We start from the raw sequence: 22953 nt of genomic DNA, 5'->3' as shown, positions 1-22953 counted from the left end.
GAGTGAATCCGTACACAAAAAAGATGAATCTATCTCTATATACAATAGCTTCTACTGGTCAAAAATTATGAAGGAAAAACATAAAAAAATAGGTTTGATGCTGCTAATGATATTGTTTCTTTGAATTTACGTAACTTTAATAGTTTGGGCTTTGGAACATGTTTACTACGTGCTGTCACATGTTATTAAACATGACAAAAGCTCCAAATAATACTGAGCATTTCTTCGGCTTCGAAATACGTATCGCTTGGAAGGAAATGTTACATTTACAGCACTGACAAGTTAATTAATTTTGTGGAACAACAAAATCTTGCGTTTATTCTATACTTTTTTTTAACTTGAACTGAGCCGCACCATATCGAATCAAAACCATACGGAATCGAACTGAATCTAATCATTGCATATAATGTATCGAGATACGTATCAAATCACATTATTGGAGGGATGTACACATTTAGTGCAATCCATAACTTGAATAGTTGTACGTATATGCCAGTACAACATATCCCTAACACAATGGTTTACTTATTATAAAAAACAATTGTATGAACAGAAATGTTTGGTAAAGAATTCAGTACCGCATAAGTGGTATTGCAGCGTGGCAAAAATCAGACTTCATGTGCTTTGTGACTGTTCAGACTACAATGCTTTGTTTATTCCTGTGATTTAGATGAAGTTCAGACCACATTTTACTACCAAGTATTATTACCTTAACTAGAATTTGTCAATAACATGTACCAACTAATATGAGAAATAGATATGCATGTATTCCATTCGTAAAGTGAATGTAATATACTGTCCATGTCTTCTTGAAATGCAAAGGAGCTTGATACGCTGTGATTTCAGCAACAAGTAAATGTGAGACAAACAGAAAATGAACTGAATCGATTCACATAAATCACTGCTGACACAGATGGGGTATGAGCTCTAAGTAGGGATGGAAATGTGACAAGGGCTACCAGACAAACATAAAAAGCAAGACAATTGGCATGGGCAATTTTGAGGTTCTCGCCATCTTCTCAACACACCAACGTTCATAAATAAAGCATGCAGCACAGTGGTGAACTGAAAGTAAAGGTCTAAAGGATCGAGCAGTGTAAAGTTGTGTAGGATCAGGGGATAGTGCTTTAGCCATCCAGCTTGTGATTGGATGAAGCCTTACCACTGATGGGATTGGCTGATCTGGATCCTGAATGATGGAAGCAATAGGCAGGACAATTGGAGATTGGTCAAAATGAGACAAAGGGTTATGTTTATTGATTTTATGCAGCATGCACTCCTAGGGCCCTATGAAATCTAGAAGCTGTATATGATTTAAGTTTTGTCAGTGACATGACCTGTGGCTGATTGGGATTTTGACAATTAATTCAGTAATCAACTGCTATTGTTTCTACTCTAACTAGAAACAAATGCATACTGTTAGCATCCCAATATCCCTAATATTTGTGAGTTTTTATATGTATTCATGTATTGGTTGATTGATTGAACAAGTGATAACAAATGATCGGCAATGGACCTTTATTTTCTCCTAACCATTAACAGATAAAACACTGTTGTTGTTTTTTATAACCATCTGACTGACACATATTAAAGTTTGAGATACAGTAACTGAAACTCAACTGTTAAGCAATAGAAGACTGTATTTTAGCTAATTTCTTTGCAACTTGCTAGTGATAAAGTCGTTTTTGTATGTTAATCCTTGATGATCAATCAGATTTTTTCTGTACTATTATACTGCATCACAGAAATCATAGGGCACCACTTTAAATGATTGGATGAGTGGATTTGGTTCCAATGACAGAATATGAAAAAGAATATATCTGTACAAAACAAAACCATAATTCAACTCAAAATGCAAGCATACATATTGTAAAGACATGCACACACACACACGCACGCACGCACACACACACACACACACGCACACGCACACACACACTTGTTAGAGAGTGGTGGCGCATACATAATGACAGAGCTAAGAAAACGTTCACACTTTATCAATATACACTGTGTGGATCACAAAATGAATGAATGAATTTCAAGACTAATGATGATACAACTTTTGCGAGAATTAAATTCAGTGTATACATACGCTGAGACTGAGAAACCACTTTGGCCCGGCTCCGACCTCGACTGTCTACCACTGAAGGACTGGCTCCGCTTGCACTCCCAGAACTTTGCCTTCTGGTACGAACACGACCTGAATGACATGGGAGGCACCAGAGTCCAGGAGAAAAAGATGTCGTCAGAAGATGCCATTTAGATGGCTGATTCAACCCTTGGACTAAACGTGAAAAAGACAACATTGGGGAGTCTTATTGAAGAGGATGAATTAGTCCTGAAAGAAATCCAAACTTGGAGGACAAATAAACCGGGTTCATTAGGTTCATTTTCAGACTATCCATCTTTCCATCTTTTTTTTGTAGATTGTTCACTGGTGATGGGTGAGCTTGAGTACACATTTGATTACAGACAAATTACTATTTACACTCATAGTCATACTCAGGAGCAAATCTTGTGGCTTTAATTTACCACACATTTTTGTTTTTAGAATGTGGGGCAAAACTGTGCCCATAGAAACCAAAGAAAAGAAAGAAATAGAACCAAAGAACCAAAGAAATAGGCATAGGGAGAACATGGAAAATACACGCAGGTCGGAGCCGAGACTCAAACTCAGACTTTTGATAGTGATGCAGACATGACATCCACATGAAGGTTGGAAACATGATGAGGCATTTATCTCAACGTACTTTATACTTAGATTTTATGATTACTATAATTGAAAAGCTGTGATTGGCTGGCAACCAGTTCAGGGTGTCCCCTGCCTGCTGCCCGATGACTGCTGGGATAGGCTCTAGCTTGCCCGTGACCCCCGTGGGGACAAGATGTACAGAAAATGGATGGATGGATATAATTGAAAAGTGTAACTTAAAATAAGAGGCTGTAAGAGGGGCTCCTATTTGGTTTTCCTATGTACAAAAATGATGTAATCAACAGAGCTTTATCTCACTGAGCCAGTTCTGACACCAACGCAAACGAAAGCAAGAATGAGAATGATTATTGACTATCGTAAAGGCACAAAAATTGATGCAACTGTTGTTTTTGAGCTCATAGGGTCAAAATGTTGCTTTATGATGTAATATTAACTAATTAAGTTATTACTAGTTAACTTGTATTAAGTAACTTATTCTAGAGATATTTTTCATTTAAAGGGTAGCACAGTGAGGCTTTTAGAACGCTGTTAATTTTTGTCTCCAAAATTTTGAGTATTGAGACAAATAGGGAAAATGACAACAGACACAAGGGGATTAAATACAATTACACATTTTTGTAGGAAACTGAAGCTATTATTGTCTGGGTTACGGAAAGTCCATGCAGAGATAGTCCATGCAGTTCCACACAACCTACGATCACTTGGAAGGAATGAGGAGAAGAGACGACGAAAAGGATGTAAGGACGTAAACAGACAGCTTACTAGAAGACATACAAAATTGTCAGTACAATTTGCAAAACTGCAAACACTAACATGGATAAACACATAAGTCTTACCATCACTTTTACCAGGGGTGCCGTCTTTTTGGCATTTAGGAACGGCAAGGCAGCAACGAGTGGGAGAAGCGGTAAAGAGGAAAATGTTAGTTTACGCGGGAAAGAATTGAGTGGGCAAGGAAAGTTGTTAATATCTGCTATTATGGACCCTCTGGAGTGAAGCAGGACGGGCAAGGATTTTTCACGCAGGACACCGTCTCGGCCTGGGAGATGTTAAACACAACCTATACAAGCTTGTAATGTTAGTCAAGTGTTTTTGTTTTTTATTAAACTGAAGGAGTGCTTACTATAGCCGTTGTCAAGTGTTAACATTTGATTAAAGCCATTCCTGCTCACTGAACAGTCTAACTGGAAATTTCATAGCTGTTAATACTCCTTGTGGGACTTAAAAAGAAAAAAAAAAAAAAAAAAAAAAAAAAAAAAAAACATGGTTATGGTATTTGGAAGCTCTTTTTGTCAATAAATTAATACAGGGGATAATTTACAATTTTTTAGTTATTTATTGTGTCTTCTGTTTGTATGAGATAGCAAAGTAGTGGAACATTATAAGAAAAAATAGAAAAAAATGAGAGCATTTTATACAATACTGTTTGACTGGTTACTAATTTAATTTTAATTAACATTAAACAAAAGTTGCCATGCAGGCATGCTAAAGTAATAGTTTAACTTTGGAAAATTAATGGAGAGAACTAATGGATTACTAATGGATCAGGTATGCTAAAGTATTAGTTTATCTTTGGAAAGTTAATGGAGAGAACTAATGGATTACCTAATGATGCATAGGATCCAGGTGGAAGGGCAGCTGCTGAGCTGAATGCCGGAGACGCAGGAACAGTAGACACTCTTGACTTGGCGCTGGACGCAGCATTTACATCGACGTCGCTACGCGAACGCTGGAGGGAACCCGATGTAATGGGCATCCGCGTACTAACGAGTTTAGCTGAGACAAGAGAGAAGATAATCGCTTCAGCTTCAGAGAAATATAAACTCATTGTTAAACTTATTCTTTTACAAACTCCTACACTGTTTCAGACAACGGTTTGTTTGCAGGTTTACAGTATCAGTAAGCATTCTAAAACAACAGTAGACTCATTCCTTCTGCACATCAAGAATGTACGCTTTGTGCTTTATATTTGTACACATTTTCTGCGGAAATTATCAATTCTGTACTGAAAAACAATGCTGATTCCAATTTTTTTATCAATGCAGGTGACATAGGATAGTCAATAATTAATTAGGACACTAGTAACTCAAGAGGCAAAAGTGCTTACTTCTCGCTATGCTGCCTCCAATGACAGTCTTCACAGAGAGGGGTCGGCTGAAATGAAAATAAATAGCAACATTGTGAAGGATCCTTGCTGGACAAATGAATGTGTGAACATGACAACAAATTGGACACAAAAAAATAACAATATTTTCTTGATTGTGCATGAACTAACAAGCACACACGCACGCACACATGCACGCACACACACACACACATGCACACACACACATGAACACGCACACACACGCGCACACACACACACACACACACACACACACACACACACACACACACACACACACGCACACACACACACGCACACACATGCACACACACACACACACACACACACACACACACACACACACACACACACACACACACACACAGGCACAAAAACATTGACATACAAAAAAATCCAAGTCCTCAAATTCATCAGATGGTGATTTAAAATTTATATTTACACTCCTGTGCTATTCTCCCAAAAATCAGAAGAAAAATAAAAATTTGCCTGGCAAAACCTACAGAAAAATCTGGCTAAAATTACAGGAAACTTCTTCTTACTTCAGACTCTCCTGGGAAGATGACGAGGAACGATCCGACTGGGGTAATGACACAATGCTGTCAGAGCTCTTCAAATGAGTCTGAAGTGCTTTTTGATATGTGGACTCCAGCGCTTGGAAGAGATGCTCTGCTTCCCGGCTATAGTGGCCATGGAAACCCCAATAACACCTAATGACAAGGACAAGCAAAATCATTTTGACAAGAGTCAAAAATTTTCACGTGTCCTAAAAAATTGTCAGAGCTTAGCCAAAACTCTCATTTAATACTTACTTTCTTGCAATGGATCTGGCCTCTGAGTCGGCATCATGTATGCCTTTCTTGATGGTCTCAGTCAAAACAGCTACATGCCTACGACAGCAAGGGAACATGGTGAGTAGTTGTATTGCTTCCTTGTCGTCAGTCTCCAGACTTTTCCTCTGGTTGTCGACAAGGAATGGGACTGGTTATCACACGCCTTTTAAAGTCCCAGAGGTGGTTTCATGATAATTAACGAGAGGGACCAATGTTTTTTTCTAATTTGGTGATTAAAATTTGCAGAATTTATCAATTTAATGGCCATCATGAGTGGCGCACCCAACCTCGTCAACTGCTAATGAACCCAAAAGCAATGACGTGAGCGGGAAGAGGAGAAAAACTCAGCCAGCAATTTTATGAATATTTGTTTTGTAAAGGACATAGTGGATATACTGTATTCAAGAAACCGTGTTGCTTACCTTTCCAATGTACTAGTGTGCCACTCTTGGAGCATCAGTTCTAAAAATTCATAACAACGTCTGGAATGGAACCAAAGTTTTGAATAAATAACACCTTGATACTATACAAAAATATAATAAAACCAAATACCTGGGGTTAGGAATGCCATTAAAAACATTGTTCATTTCACAACAGTGTATTCAAAACTATTTCAATTTTCCTAATTAAAAAATTATTCATCAAAAAATAAATATTGAAGATTTTAAAATAAGGCAGATCATTTTAATTCAAGGAAGCTTATTTCCCTAGAATGCTAAAAAGGTCAGCTTACCGCCTGACTGCAACTGATTTGGAGGTGCAGTTACTTGTAATGATGGGGATAAGACGTGGGTAGTGTGTATGCTGTAAGACAAAAGAATTAAAACTCTTATCAAAACAGACAAATGAGTTTTTAATTTGGTTTTCCCAGGAGGGGAAAATTATTTGAGATCTGTGCCTGCTGATATGACTTAATCATGCAATACATACGATATGATAATGAACACAGTATTTCCCATGTCGTGACAGCTCACCCTGAGAATGAGGCGGATAGCAGCCATTCCAGATGTGGCCATGACTTTGGCACTGTTGGGCACAAGGTTCAGGAGTATAGGCATGGCGCTCTCAGCTCCATGGTCAAACTTGTTACCCAGCAGCGATGATAAATATCTGAATGACAGGAGGGAGGGGGGAGATTGTGTGATTAGAACCTGTGGCTTTCTTCTTTGTAGAGTCTATCAGATAATGCAAGGAATGAAACAGTTTTCCTGTAGCAATTTTGTGCAACATCCCTTTTATCTTAAAATTCATCATGGCCAAAAATGCCAAAACGTTGTTTGAAAGAATGTTTTTGTCAACCCATCCTAATATTAGGTCTGCAACTAGGCTATTAAAACATTTAACAGAATGACACAAGTGATCCTAAGAATATTGTATTTGATTGGAAGCATCAATTGAGTCTGAGACTTCGCATTTTCAGGCTCTGAACGGGGTTGTCATCTGAACATGAGAGTGAAATTGGGAGACACGATGCAAGAAGAATAGAGATCCATTTTGTTTTTGAAGTCTTGCCTACAACCCTCCACTTACTATTTTTTTCATTGTGTTCCCATTTTTGCCGTGGTGATTACTTGTTGTAAGCGCTGTAGTTTTGGATTAATTCTTTCAGTTCGTGAGACAGCATTTTTACCTTTTTTTCCCTGCTCATCGGGAGCACTTTTGTTTGGCTTATCTTTTCCTTTACTTGTTCTTTATACGATGGATGATGTTTTCATTTATTACTTGATACAAAACTGTTTGTTACATTCCATGATACATTGGCCCTACTTTGGGGTCCAAACAGTTATAAATCGTTAAGTCCATCCACATCTACGGTCCATTCATTTACTCATAGCGTTTTTCATTTAAAGTATGTTCCATTACATCAGGGTTGTAATAAAATGTAAATGAATAATGATTTTGGTCAGGCTTGCTGCTTATTTCACACCAGAGCAATTCATATCTTCATTAGCCCAATTCATTGGAATTTAACTATTTTGTAAAGTAGTTTCCCATTTGAGGTCAACAGTTTAATAACTGTATAATATACGTATAGGCAGAAATTAAAAACTTCTAAGCCTGTGGTGAGGACTGTGAGGAAGTGGACAGTGGAGTCAAAGCAGGACCTCCAAGTCTGCTTTGACTGGACCGATTGGGGGATTTTTCAGGCAGACCAGGAACACACTGAACCGAGAGATCAGGAAAGCCAAGAGGTGTTATGGGGAGAGCCTGAAGAGACACCTTTCTGCCAATCCGGATACCTCAACAGTGTGGAAAGGTCTACAGAGCATCACGGGCTACAAGAAACCAACCCCGTGCTGTGTAGAACCCAAGGCTTGCAAACCAGCTAAATAGGTTTTACTGCAGGTTTGAACGGTCCACTCACACAACAGGACCTCCTGCATCACGATAGACATACACACCATACACACCTCCCCCAATAACCCCCCTGTCCACACCTCCATCATCGTTATCACCTAGTCTCTCGCTCTCTTACAGAAGCCGCGCCCGCACTTCAGATTCGCGAGGAGGAGGAGTGTCAGATGTTCCAGAGACAATAGGTCAGGAAGGCACCAGGCCCAGACGGCGTGTGACCCTCCTGCCTGAGAGTCTGTGCTGAACAACTGGCACCCACCTTTGCACGGATCTTCAACCTTTCCCTGGAGCTGTGTGAGGTGCCCTCGTGCTTCAAGAGCTCCATCATCGTACTGGTGGCCAAGAAGCCCGCCATCACAGGTTTGAATGACTATAGACCTGTCGCCCTGACATCTGTGGTCATGAAATCCTTCGAGAGGTTAGTGATGAACCACCTGAAGGTCATCACGGGCCTCCTGCTCAACCCCCTGCAGTTTGCCTACCGAACAAACAGGTCGGTGGACGATGCGGTCAACATGGGACTGCACTACATTCTGCACCACCTGGACACCCCAGGGAAGTATGCCAAGATCCTGTTTGTGGACTTCAGCTCGGCGTTCATTACCATCGCTCCTGACATCCTTCACCAGAAGTTCATTCAGCTCGCGGTGCCTGCCTCCACCTGTCAGTGGATCACCAGCTTCCTGACCAACAGGAGGCAGCATGTGAGTCTGGGGACTATCACATCCGATACCCGGACCACCAATACTGGAGCCCCCCAGGGGTGCGTCCTCTCCCCACTGCTCTTCTCTCTCTACACTAGCGATTGCTCCTCGGGCGACTCTTCTGTGAAGTTCCTGAAGTATGCAGACGACACCACTCTTATCGGACTGATCCGGGGCGGTGACGAGACTGCGTACAGACAGGAGGTGGAGCGGCTGGTCCACTGGTGGAGGTGACAGTGGACTTCAGGAGTGACCCTTAACCATTCCCACCCCTCACTATCCACAGTAATACTATTCTCTCCACAGACACCTTCAAGTTCCTGGGATCCACAATCTCTCGGGACCTGAAATGGACCAGACACATATACTCTGTCTGGAAGAAGGCCCAGCAGAGGCTGTATTTTCTGAGATAGCTCAGGAAGTTCAACCTGCCTCAGGTTCTGCTGAAGACCTTCTATACTGCCATCATCCAGTCTATCCTCTGCACCTCCATCACTATCTGGTTTGGATCGGCCACCAAACAAGACAAGCACAGACTGTAACGGACAATCAGGACTGCAGAAAAGATAATCGGGACCAACCTCTCATCTATCCAGGACTTGTACCTGTCCAGGACCAGGAAACGTGCAAGTAACATCTCTACAGACCCTTCTCACCCAGGTCTCAGTCTGTTCGAACTACTCCCCTCCGGACGGCGTGACAGAGCACTGTACGCCAAAACCAGCAGACACAGACACAGCTTCTTCCCCCAGGGTGTCGCTCTGATAAACTCACACGACTCATAGAGTCTCAGAGTCATTACTGCGCAATAACATCCTGCTCTCGATGCTTTACCTTTGGATTGTCCATATTATGTGTACTATGTGTACTCTTTGCATCTATTGCAGCCTGGTCATCCTGGAAGAGGGAACCTCCCATCTGTGGTCTCTTCTCAAGGTTTCTCATTTCCCCTAGTAAGAGTTTTGCGTTTTTCCTTGCCCTCCTGGGAGTTTAAGATCAGGGGATGTTTGAGAATAATTGTCAATTTTTGCACGTCGTCCTGAATGTTGTTAGCCACCTAAATGTTGGACAGAGGCCGAGATGTACCGGAGTCAAACTCCTTGTTTGGCATGCTCAAACTTGGCAAATAAAGATTGATTCTGATTCTGATATATAGCTGAAAATTTATTTCAGGTGCATCAATTTTCCACTGATCATCCTAGTACGTTTCTACATCTTAATTGGAGTCCATTGATTGGACATTATTAGGAAAGGCACTAATCTGGGAATGGGTAGAGAACATTTTCTGCTCTTTTTAAGGTCCTAATGAGAACAATGGCTTTTATAAATAGAAGTTCAAAACCACCAGGACCATACTAGAGTTGGACACTCGTCCAAACTGAATGAATGAGGGATAATAAATTTAGTCAGGCTGGTGACCACAAAGGATGAGACATTGTAAGTGCTCAAATGTTGCACCTGGAGTTTACCCAAGTAACTTGAAATACACTCAGAATGAGAAGTGGCAAGTCTAGGTTCAGAAAAAATAAATGAATAAAACAACAACACTACCATAGTTTAGCTTTAATTATTTAACCGGCTTCCCAGGAGCTCTTTTATCTGAGGGGTGAGTCGAAGAGCCTGTGGCTAAAGCCAAACTGGGACAGGGTTCCTACTTTCTGGACATGGATTTGATACCTCTGTATATTATTAAAAGAAATTGTAATTAGTAAGAGTACTGGCTGATAAATGAAATTAATGATGACATTACAGTTTTACTTTATAGCAACCTTTTTCTAACTTTGATAGGAACCCAAAACATGTAATTTTCTATATATGTCAGAGTCAAGGGGTAAGGTTAACTTCTTCCTATGCCCATGTTGGTCATAAACTTAAAAGTACACGTCAATGCATTATTATTCTTAATTTGGAAACCCTCCTTTATACAATCTTGGTATGACATTTTAGGACAAGGTTAACCACTGGAGAGGTTAACAAGTCGTGCTTGGTGAAAAAACTGTCCTTAAAAAAATAGGAACTCATCAGATCGAATTGCACTTTTTCAACATACCCTAGAGTGATGCAGGCCTCGCGGACCACCTGTGAGCGTAGATCTTTAGCTGACAATTTGAGTGGTGCCTCCAACAGACGCAGTTGCTGAGGAAAGCCTTCATATTCTGCTGCGCCAGCCAGCATAAGTGAGCGAACCTTTTTCAGCTAAAAGGGAACCACAATAAACGGATATGAGACAATGTTTACCTTATTTTGCTCTCACCTCACCTCAAACGTGTTTGTGTGTATTTGTAGGTGTCTGGTACTCACATTCGGATTAATTTGAATTGGAAAAGTATGCAGGTAGCAAGTGTTGCGCGTGCGCGTGTTTGACTTACCGCTACCACTCTGTGCTCCCAGTCATGCTTGTCATCTGACAGAATTTCTCTAATCTTCATCAATTGGTCTTCCAGCTCTCTGTTAGAGTAAATCTGGTGATAGGAGGGTTAGGGTTAGTTCTGTTTTTACTATTCGAACCATTTGTGGTCTGAATGATGCTGTCATATCTTCAAATACCTGGACAGAGGGCACATCTTCAAAAGATTTGATGAAATCCTCTTCATCAACGGCACCGGCAGCTGCTTCTTTACCTTTAAATATTACAAGAAAACATATAGACACGTCTGACATAATTGACAGGTCATGCGCGCACATACACCAACACGCACTTTCACACTTACCTGTGGCCTTAGCTGAGGTTGCTGAGCTGGGTCTTCTAGCAGTCATTACAGTCCGCCTGACACTAGGTGTTTTGGAGGATGAGGAAGAGGAGGACCGGCCTCCATCAACTGAGTCTTCATCTTCAAAATTCTTATCTGTAAAACAAACATTTTAAGAGTTCAAAATTTTTACAAATACAATTTTGTGTGTTTAGTATAGACAATAAACAATTTATCACTCATTGTTTTACACAAAGAATAGACATTTTCACACAATGCTTTTTTTACTTGGAATGGTTTTCATGCTGAAATGCATCACAACGCTCCTCATTTATTAGCTCAGTGACTCAGCTCTGCATTGTAGTAAAATATAAACACGATAAAACATTGTAGTACAATCCACGAAAGGGTGTTCCTGAATCGGTTTGTCAGGCCGTGTGCATGCGTCTATTTAGGATTTAGTATCTAACCATCCAGCTGACCTTAATCGAGTATGGTAGACGTGCATAAATACACAGCCCTATCAGCTACATGACTATTCACACAGGGATTAGCTTTATTAGCTTCAAGCAGATATGATAGCGTATAGTGGCTGGGAGAAAGAATCATTTTTTTTCTCAAAACACAATTGAAAGTTCATTAGTAAAAATGCGTTTTTTCGCAATGCATTTTTTAACAATGCCCTTTAGCAACAATAAATTATTGAGAGAAAAGTGTTGTTTCTGATTGAGCTCCACCCCTTTGCACAGTACCGTAATTTCCGGACTATAAATCGCGTTTTTTTTCATAGTTTGGGTGGGGGGGCGACTTATACTCAGGAGCGACTTATATATGTTTTTTTTCACAAATTTTTACTTGATCATTAAGACATCACTTACAAGTATAGTTGACCACTTCCCATGTTATTTTTAGTATAGTTGATCACTTCACATGCTTTTATATCTTTATCTTGAACATATTCAAAACATAAAAAATAGAGAAAACATCAAATAAAGCAATTAACACTTTAAAGCACCATATCCAAGTCCACTGTCTGCTGTATGTACACTTGCTCCATTTTTGCTCCTATTATATTTATTATTATTATTTATTATTATATGTTTATTTATCATTTATTCAACACTCTTATTTATTCATTGGTTGTGCGCTCTTGTTTTTTTTGTGTTGCTTGTATGCACATGTGTACTATCTCACCAAGGGATAGTGGAAACGTAATTTCAATCTCTTTGCGTGTCTTAGTATATAAAAAAAAAAAAAATCAACGATAAAGCAGACTTTGACTTTGATAAAACAACCCAAAAAAATTATATTTTCAGACGAAACTGGATGAGGGCGCTCTAAATTTCACCGTTGGCCGTGACTCATCAACTGGGTGGGCTTAAGAAAAATGGCACCAAAAAGAAACTCATATTTTGCACGTTCCAAACTTCAAGTTGTAAAATATGCAGCTGAAAACAGTAATCGAGCAGCAGAAAGAAAGTTTGGAGAACCGTGATGTACCAATGGATTACTATTTCAAGTGACGTCAGTAGCGCGGCGCGGCGGTTGTCTATATACAAACGTGCCCACACAAGGACATCATTAGCGGTGATCATTTCTAAGTGACACGGAGGACAAAGAGTTTGAAGGAATTAAGGGTTTGGAGTGACATAGAAGGTTTGAAAAACTATTATGGCTTTTACGCACGCCCGGTCCTACTCTACTGAGTCGGGGGCCGGCGCTCGGCCGAGTGGTTGTCCGCGAACAGTGTGCGGGGCTCGGACATGGCCATTACGCACGCCCGGTCTGTCTGGAAGTCCACGCCGCCACACGCTTGGAAGTTTGTTTTGTTTAATAAAGAGCCGTTTACCAAACCCACGTCTATCCTTGTACTTTGTTAACGCTACAATATAGTTATATAGTAGATCTGTGGAATAAAGACGAGGCTGACGTCAGGGCGCACGCGCGGCGATGTTGACAAAGGACGAGGAATTTGATCGATGGATTTAATGGAATTAAAATGCACGGATGGTTTGATAATATTATTGGCTTGTATTATAGTTATTTGAAATATAGTTTATCTATCGCTATATGAGCCTGTGGAATATGTGGAATATTTTGAAATGCAAGCGTCCTCAGCCGTGCGCACCCATTGTTGACAAAGAACGATCGATGGATTTAATGAATTGAAGTGACACCGATGGTTTTATAAACATGTTATTCATGTAATAGTTGTCCTTAATCACTCTATATGTTACGTCAGGCCCGTTCTCAGCTCTTTGTTTGTGTTTGTCACGTTAGCACACCTATCGTTTAGCCTGTTGTTGCTATTCAATGAATTGGAGTGACACCGATGGTTTTATAAACATGTTATTCATGTAACAGTTGTCCTTAATCACTCTATATGTTACGTCAGGCCCGTTCTCAGCTCTTTGTTTGAGTTTGTCACGTTAGCATACCTATCGTTTAGCCTGTTGTTGCTATTTAATGAATTGGAGTGACACCGATGGTTTTATAAACATGTTATTCATGTAATAGTTCTCCTTAATCACTCTATATGTTACGTCAGGCCCGTTCTCAGCTCTTTGTTTGAGTTTGTCACGTTAGCATACCTATCGTTTAGCCTGTTGTTGCTATTTAATGAATTGGAGTGACACTGATGGTTTTATAAACATGTTATTTATGTAATAGTTGTCCTTAATCACTCTATATGTTACGTCAGGCCCGTTCTCAGCTCTTTGTTTGTGTTTGTCACGTTAGCATACCTATCGTTTAGCCTGTTGTTGCTATCGTTTAGCCTGTTGTTGCTCGTTCATGACTGTTTTTGGTGTGGGATTTTGTCGAATAAATTGCCCCCAAAATGCGACTTATACTCCGGAGCGACTTATATATCTTTTTTTTCACTTTTTGGGGCATTTTATGGCTGGTGCGACTTATATTCCGGAGTGACTTATAGTCCGGAAAATACGGTAACAACAAAGTAGTGAGAAAACCTGAAAGAAGAAAATGCTCACAACTTGAATCAATTGATATGTGAACAAATATTAAGCACTGTATCCAAGTCCACTGTCTGCTGTATGTACACTTGCTCCATTTTTGCTCCTCTTATATTTATTATTCTTATTTATTCTTATTTGTTTATTTATCATTTATTCAACACTCTTATTTATTCATTGTTTGTGCCTTCTTGGGTTTTTTTTGTGTTGCTTGTATGCATATGTGTACTATCTCACCGAGGAATAGTGGAAACGTAATTTCAATCTCTTTGTGTGTCTTAGTATATATAAAAAAAAAAAATCGACGATAAAGCAGACTTTGACTTTGATAAAACAACTAAAAAAAATTATATTTTCAGACGAAACTGGATGAGGGCGCTCTAAATTTCACCGTTGGCCGTGACTCATCAACTGGGTGGGCTTAAGAAAAATGGCACCAAAAAGAAACTCATATTTTGCAGGTTACAAACTTCAAGTTGTAAAATATGCAGCTGAAAACAGTAATCGAGCAGCAGAAAGAAAGTTTGGAGAACCGTGATGTACCAATGGATTACTATTTCAAGTGACGTCAGTAGCGCGGCGCGGCGGTTGTTTACATACAAACGTGCCCACATAAGGACTACCGGCATCATTAGCGGTGATCATTTCTAAGTGACACGGAGGACAAAGACTTTGAAGGAATTAAGGATTTGGAGTGACATAGAAGGTTTGAAAAACTATTATGGCTTTTGCGCACGCCCGGTCCTACTCTACTGAGTCGGGGGCCGGCACTCGGCCGAGTGGTTGTCCGTGAACGGTGCGCGGGGCTCGGACATGGCCATTACGCACGCCCGGTCTGTCTGGAAGTTCACGCCGCCACACGCTTGGAAGTTTGTTTTGTTTAATAAAGAGCCGTTTACCAAACCCACGTCTATCCTTGTACTTTGTTAACGCTACAATATAGTTATATAGTAGATCTGTGGAATAAAGACGAGGCTGACGTCAGGGCGCACACGCGGCGATTTTGACAAGGACGAGGAATTTGATCGATGGATTTAATGGAATTAAAGTGCACGGATGGTTTGATAATACTATTGGCTTGTATTATAGTTATTTGAAATATAGTTTATCTATCGTTATATGAGCCTGTGGAATATTTTGAAGTGCAAGCGCCCTCAGCCGTGCGCACCCATTGTTGACAAAGAACGATCGATGGATTTAATGAATTGGAGTGACACTGATGGTTTTATAAACATGTTATTCATGTAATAGTTGTCCTTGATCACTCTGTGTTACGTCAGGCCCGTTCTCAGCTCTTTGTTTGTGTTTGTCACGTTAGCATACCTATCGTTTAGCCTGTTGTTGCTATTTAATGAATTGGAGTGACACCGATGGTTTTATAAACATGTTATTCATGTAATAGTTGTCCTTAATCACTCTATATGTTACGTCAGGCCCGTTTTCAGCTCTTTGTTTGAGTTTGTCACGTTAGCATACCTATCGATTAGCCTGTTGTTGCTATTTAATGAATTGGAGTGACACCGATGGTTTTATAAACATGTTATTCATGTAATAGTTGTCCTCAATCACTCTATATGTTACGTCAGGCCCGTTCTCAGCTCTTTGAGTTTGTCACGTTAGCATACCTATCGTTTAGCCTGTTGTTGCTATTTAATGAATTGGAGTGACACTGACGGTTTTATAAACATGTTATTCATGTAATAGTTGTCCTTAATCACTCTATATGTTATGTCAGGCCCGTTCTCAGCTCTTTGTTTGTGTTTGTCACGTTAGCATACCTATCGTTTAGCCTGTTGTTGCTATCGTTTAGCCTGTTGTTGCTCGTTCATGACTGTTTTTGGTGTGGGATTTTGTCGAATAAATTGCCCCCAAAATGCGATTTACATTCCGGAGCGACTTATATATGTTTTTTTTCACTTTTTGGGGCATTTTATGGCTGGTGCGACTTATACTCCGGAGCGACTTATAGTCCGGAAAATACGATATATTTCTCATTGTTCATGAAGCACATAACATCACAGTACACATATAGAATCCAGAGCTCAATAGTCTGATTTATGAACATAAATAAGCAAAACACGTTTCTGGGCTGCCATTCCCAAACATTTAAAAAGGAAAAAAGTAGTGCATAAGGCAACAGGTCCACTTAGAAGAGAATGAGATACAGCAGGAGAGAAAAAGTGATGGTTTGGCAAAAAAGCTGACAGTAATGGACAGCAGGACAAGATAAAACACAGGAAGAGGAGACAGAAAACAACAGCCAAATAATAAGAGAACAATATAAAAGGACATCATTCTTACTAGAGCAGATCTTCTTGCACACTCGCTTCCTCAGCATCTCTGCTTTGGACTAAATACTGTAATATGATTCTTTCCCACAGTAACTGTGTGGCTATATGCGTGCCCGTTCTGCATTCGGCTGGCTCTCTCAGTGCCCAACCCTTAAAGCCTGCCTCTCTAAGGTTATCAATATGTGTGTAAAAGTGTGTGATGGTGTATGTGTGCGTTTGTGTGACTTACGATGGTTGACGCATAGTAGTGAGAAGAGCTCTTAATGTGAGATCACCATTTTGTCATTTGTGTTACAAAGCATTTGTGGACAAAAGAAGCTGCATGGCACCCCTCAATGAATTATCATGTTTACTCTTTTCCTTAAAACAGCAGCAATCATATTGGTTTCCCAAACCTCACTTTGACCAATGATGAAAAAGCTGCAGGGGCATGATAATGATGCATAGGGACCGAAGACACTGTTCGCAGAGATGTCCACTAGGAATCAGGGTACACTTTAAAGTATAAACTACAGCAATTATATATGCCCTGTTCTCAACACACACATTTCTATACTATTTTGCTGTAGCCAAATTTCAAAGGTCTTTTTACCCCAATATTCCTTCGTGAGCGATCTTTGGACCACATGTGATGTAGCAACCAGCTGCAGAGGCTACATAATAAGGACAGATGACAAGGTGATCAGTGTTATAGTAAGATCACCACACATATATCTTGCTAATTAAGGGGTCATTTCAACTGAGCATTAAATATATTATCACGTGCTGTATTTCAAAATGAACTAGACTGTGCACACTTTAGTACTGACCAAGACAAGTGACACATTACTTTCCCGTTGTTTCACAATAAAGCAAAGGTAATGAATGATCTAATACAGTGTTTCCCAACCTTTTTTGAACGAATCGTTCACTCACGAGCCAACACTAACAGCAACACACACATAAATTGAGTATGTGCCGATGCCACAACATGAAATCTCAAAATTCTCCGATTTGCCACGCATGCACGATTAGCCTTGCGGAAACTGACTTGTGGTTTGGTAATCCTGTTTACAATTCGCTCGGTATTTAATGTTGGACAATTTCCCACGAAACATCGCTCACCTGACACCGGTGTGCCGCGGCACACTGGTTGGGAAACACTGATCTAATATACTCGACAGTATTGCACTTCACTTCCGTCTAAGTAGTTTGTCGGTAGTCTGAGCACTCATTTTACTATACAAAAAAAAAAATCTCACTTACCTATGCAAGTTTCTAAAGCTAATGTCTGACCTGTTCTAACAAGCACTGACTCATACTCAAGACTCAAAGGCCCATGTAATTACAATGACTGACTTTGACAGATACTTAGCAACCATCAAAAATAATAATATTGAGAATAATAATTGGTGTCACGGTGGAACACTAGTTAGCACGTTCGCCTCACAGTTAGGAGGGTGCGGGTTCGATTCCACCGCTGGCCCAACCTGTGTAGAGTTTGCATGTTCTCCCTGTGACCCGGTCGGTTTTCTCCGGGCACTCTGGTTTCCTCTCACATCCCAAAAACATGTTTGGTAGGCCTAAGTGTGAGTGCGGATGGTTGTTCGTCTCTGTGTGCCTTGCGATTGGCTGGCAACCGGTTCAGGGTGTCCCCCGCCTATTGCCCGATGACTGCTGGGACAGGCTCCAGCACGCCCGCGACCCCCGTGGGGACAAGCGGTATAGAAGATGGATGGATAATAATAATAATAAAAAAAAAAAAATTAATGCTGGTTCAATACTGCGAGTGACCAATGTCAGCTCTTTAGACAGCTGCTCTGATACCCCAAACAAATTCTGCAATGTAAAAAGGCTGATAATCATAACTTGTGCGAACATGCAAATGAAAAGAAAAGCTCAGTCATGAAGGTGTTCATAATCAGCAGACACACTGAGCTCCAAATATCATCATAACTTGTGCAAACATGCAAATAAAAAGAAAAGCTCAGTCATGAAAGTGTTCATTGACAGCAGAGACACTGAGCCCCAAACATAATAATGAAATGTATTTTTCCTCACACTCCATAATGTAGTGAGACAGAAGGGCACACAGAAGAAAGTCCATGCTCGTGCAAAAAAACATTATGTGATTACATACCTACATTGTCAAAGCAATACCTGCATGCTAAAATCAGTATAGAAAAATGTAAATCATGCAAGTAGCTGGTAGTGTTACTTGACGGATCACACATACATACACTACACTGCTTCTCCTCGCTTGGGCCTCATCCTAAAGGCTTTTGAATACTCTATGCATAAGAATTTGACATATTTTCAAAGTACAGAGAAAAAGCATTCTTTTGGCATTTAAAATGGCTGAAAACGTTGTATAACCGGATTCAAACTAAATCTCTCCTCCGCTCATTCCAGCAGCCAATAGTAGCAGATGAACAGGCATACACCCACACAAATACATACATCATTTTAATCCTTCAGAAAGCTATGTCGTGTGCAGATCAAATGACTTCATTAGAAGAACTGAAAGTGGCTGCCGTGGCAGCAAAGTACGCAGTTTACAGATTCTGGCTAACCAGCTATTTTTAGATTATAAAGAGAGTCCATAATTTGCATTATGCATTGACAGGATTCTGAAACCTAACTGGATGACCATTGCATGCAGTCACAGAAGACCATTAACCAAGTGTGTTGTACTATGTTTAATTTTTGCTATCGGAATTCCAAAGGTAAATGTCAAGGAGGTCTTTGGCTTGCAGCACACAAGCATCAAAGGTATGCACAGTTTACATTTTTCATCACTCAATTTACAGTATACCGTAGGCAAGAACAAGGAAACGACTGTTGTAAAAAAGTATTTATGTAGTATAACTGTTGTCTTTATTCAAATCTAATCTAATCTAATAAAACCAAAATTAACAAATTACAAAAAAAAAACTGATTTACTATAGATCTCTAGAAGAGCGTGCTACATAAAAAGTATTTATGTAGTATAACTACACTGCTGGCGATTGAAATTTTACATGACCAAACACAGAAAGCAGGTAAGCCGCGACCAAACCAAGAAAACAGGTGAGCTGTAAGAGTTCCCATATCTGCTTGCCTGAGTAATCAAGTCTGCACCTGTTTTAACATTACAAACCTTGGGTAAATCAGGCTCTGAATCTCTTGCACAAACACCCCCAAAATATTTTTGTGTATGGCTTGTCACCATTAGTGAGATGAAGCCCATTCACCTTGGACTCATCACCAGTATTAACGTTATCCTAACATGGATGGTTTTGTATATTGAGCCTATTTTAAGTGGTGCAGCTTTACAGCAATACAGGTCAAAACCATCTACCATATTTACTCAGGGTTAGAACAAATTGCATCAACGACTATTCCTCATTTAAACCAAGGTACATTCACGTTTTATTTACCAAGCAGCATCTTTGCATGACAGGATGGCCATTTGCAGCTGCGTACTTGTGCAAATTATATAACAAAAGCAGTTTCAACATTCCTGTACTGTAGGACATTTATCTTAATATGTCTGCAATCTGACCACAGTACAGTGAACAGAATGTCAAATTTCATGTTCTTTTGAGTCTTACCTTCTCCTGCTGTCATGGTGCAGCTATGCCAAAGCCACTGCCACTTACCCTTCCCTCTGGGTTCTCCAGCTCTCACGCATTGTTCAGCACTAGAGAAATGGCTGCTTTGTTTTGCTCAACAGCCCTCCCTCACGCCTTTCCCTATGATCTCTCCACTCAGTTTCAGCAGCCCTCCCCAATTCGTTATTTCATCCTCATTGCAGTGCAAGAGTAACATAGAACATTAACATCTAAATTCATACAACAGTTGAATAAAGTATCATAGGAGATTTGTTTTTTTCTGATACACTTACAAGTGAAGTAGAAAATACATTAAACTTAAATAACACAGATGCTAAATAGCGTTGCAATCAAGCTAGTGGATTTAAAGACTAAATCAGAGGTGTATCCAAACTTTTATATTTGAAGACCACATACATAACAGATGAGAGGACACAAGGGCCATTTTAAAATTCAGCTTTAATTGATGGAAATACGTACTCGGGGCAATTGGTGAATGATTTTTCAAGATTTTGGCGTGGCCAACAGCACTTTATCCCACTAGACTAGAGCCATCACTGCATTCAAGGACAGCAGAATCCTATCCCCACATTCAGAACAAATACAAGACCAAATGTTTTATTTTAGTAAATATTTTTGTACAAATAATTTTTTAGTATCTTTGCATATTTAGAAAAGCTCTCCAGCAGGAGTCACCAACTCCGGTCTTTGAGAAGAATTGTTTGTTTCCCCTCCTCCAACACACCTGATTCAAATTATCAGATCATCAGCAAGCTTTGCAGAAGCCCGTTAATGACCTTAGTCAGTGTCGTCACATAAATTATTGTGATCAATTATTAAACAACCTTTAGCACTCAGACTGTGACATGTAAAGTCTTCATTAAACTTACTATGTATTTTCACACATTACTGTCTGTGATAGGAAATTGGAATACCAGAGGAAAACCCAAGCAAGTATGAGAACATGCAAACACCGCACAGATGGGCCTGAGTTAAAATTCCTATTGTGAACCTCTTGACTGTTATTCAGTTCCATTTTTGTTTTGCACAAACCTTATGTGTCGGTCTTAAGCTGTCATTTTATTTGCAAGGGAGAGATTTTCGTCTAAATTAGTCACACGACGACATCTGTGTTTTCAGGTTTTTCGGATCCACAAATATATTTGTGATTTCTCGTGTTTTTCAGGTCCCTAAATGATCCCAAATGTACCGTAATTTTCGGGCTATAAGTTGCGTTTTTTTTTATAGTATGGGTGGGGTGGCGACTTATACAGAGGAGCGACTTATATGTGAATTTTGTCACAAATTTTCAAAATAAAAAAAAAAAAAAAAAAAAGGGAAACCGCGATGAACGAACCGCGATGTAGCAAGGGATTACTGTAATTTGAATTTAAAGTGAGGTCAGCGCGCGGCGGTTGTTTACATAAAGGACAAAGATTTGATCACGGGATGACGAAGATGACGAAGGGCCCCACGTACTACCGGCATCATTAGCGGCTTTGTTCGTAAGTGACACGGAGGACGAAGCGTTTGAAGGATTTAATGATTTGGAGTGACACAGAAGGTGACTACTCTCTGTCACCTCCGTGGATGGAATTCGGGGGCCGGCGCTCAGCCGAGTAGCTGTCCAGGGACGGTGGAGGGGACTCGGACATGGCTTTTACTCACGCCCGGTCCCATTCTATGGAGCTCTCTTCCACCTCCGGGGATGGAAGTCCACACCGGTGCTTGGGGTCGTGTGACGGTGAACTATTTATGTTATAGTTATATTTGATATATTTTATTTCGTGTAGCAACTTGTATATGTTTTTATCGTTACAGTTCAGTTCCATGCCTGGAAGTTTGTTTTGTTAAATAAAGAGGGTTTACCAAACCCACGTCTTTCCTTGTACTTTGTTAATGCAACAATACAGTTATATAGAACGACGAGGCTGACGTCAGGGCGCACGCGCGGCGTTGTTGACAAAGAACGAGGAATTTGATCGATGGATTTAATGATTTGGAGTAACACAGATCATTTGATCATATTATTGCTTATATAATAGTCATTTTATATATAATTTATATATCGTTATATGGGCCTGTGGGATATTTTGAAGCGCAAGCGCCGTCAGCACCGCGCAGCCGGACGGTATTGTTAACATAAAGGACGATCGATAGATTTAATGATTTGGAGTGACACAGATGGTTTTATAAACGTGTTATTTATGTAATGGTTATTTGAATAACTCATTAGCATACCTATCGTTTAGCCTGTTGTTGCTCGTTCATGTCTGTACTTGGTGTTGGATTTTGTCGAATATATTTCCCCCAAAATGCTACTCATACTCCGGAGCGACTTATTTATGTTTTTTTTCACGTTATTGTGCATTGGCTGATGCGACCTATATTACGGAGTGACTTTTAGTCCGAAAAATACGGTATATGTATAAACACATGACAACAGGGATGTAGTTAGGTGAATAATGTTGACACTCATCTCTCATTATCGTAATATATATTCATCATAAATATCGACATTTTTGTGACATGCCCATCTTGATGACAGCGTGGCAATACAAGGCGAGTGAAATTTTTTCATTTCTCAACTATACTGAACTTCTTGAGATTGGCTCATCTATACTAACGATACAAACTGCCTCCAAATGATACCAGGTTACAGTACAGTAAACCTCAAAATTCATGAAATTCATCT

General features: G+C 40.0%; 1 protein-coding gene across 5 annotated transcripts in view; it reads right to left on the bottom strand.

Annotated features, from left to right (window-relative positions):
• Nucleotides 1-22953, bottom strand: part of clasp1a (cytoplasmic linker associated protein 1a) — a 79768-nt gene that overhangs the window by 34569 nt on the left and 22246 nt on the right. For 2 of the 5 annotated variants that reach the window (XM_088383919.1, XM_088383921.1), the window contains exons 9-22: nt 11442-11576; nt 11278-11351; nt 11100-11192; nt 10781-10926; nt 6646-6781; nt 6405-6475; nt 6094-6153; nt 5651-5728; nt 5381-5548; nt 4821-4867; nt 4319-4489; nt 3550-3573; nt 2093-2200; nt 1163-1189 (exon numbers count right to left, since the gene is read on the bottom strand). In XM_088383919.1, the coding sequence (XP_088240045.1) occupies nt 1163-1189; nt 2093-2200; nt 3550-3573; nt 4319-4489; nt 4821-4867; nt 5381-5548; nt 5651-5728; nt 6094-6153; nt 6405-6475; nt 6646-6781; nt 10781-10926; nt 11100-11192; nt 11278-11351; nt 11442-11576 (1338 nt within the window). The remainder of the gene's footprint in view (nt 1-1162; nt 1190-2092; nt 2201-3549; nt 3574-4318; nt 4490-4820; nt 4868-5380; nt 5549-5650; nt 5729-6093; nt 6154-6404; nt 6476-6645; nt 6782-10780; nt 10927-11099; nt 11193-11277; nt 11352-11441; nt 11577-22953) is intronic. The other 3 variants (XM_088383922.1, XM_088383923.1, XM_088383924.1) reach the window with 3 other exon arrangements.

The sequence above is a fragment of the Syngnathus floridae genome, chromosome 8 (genome assembly GCF_059516105.1).
Source record: "Syngnathus floridae isolate MCC-2025c chromosome 8, RoL_Sflo_1.0, whole genome shotgun sequence".
In the NCBI taxonomy this organism is placed as follows: Eukaryota; Metazoa; Chordata; class Actinopteri; order Syngnathiformes; family Syngnathidae; genus Syngnathus; species Syngnathus floridae.
The sequence above is the reverse complement of the archived record's forward strand: the minus strand, read 5'-3'. Positions and strand labels throughout refer to the sequence as shown.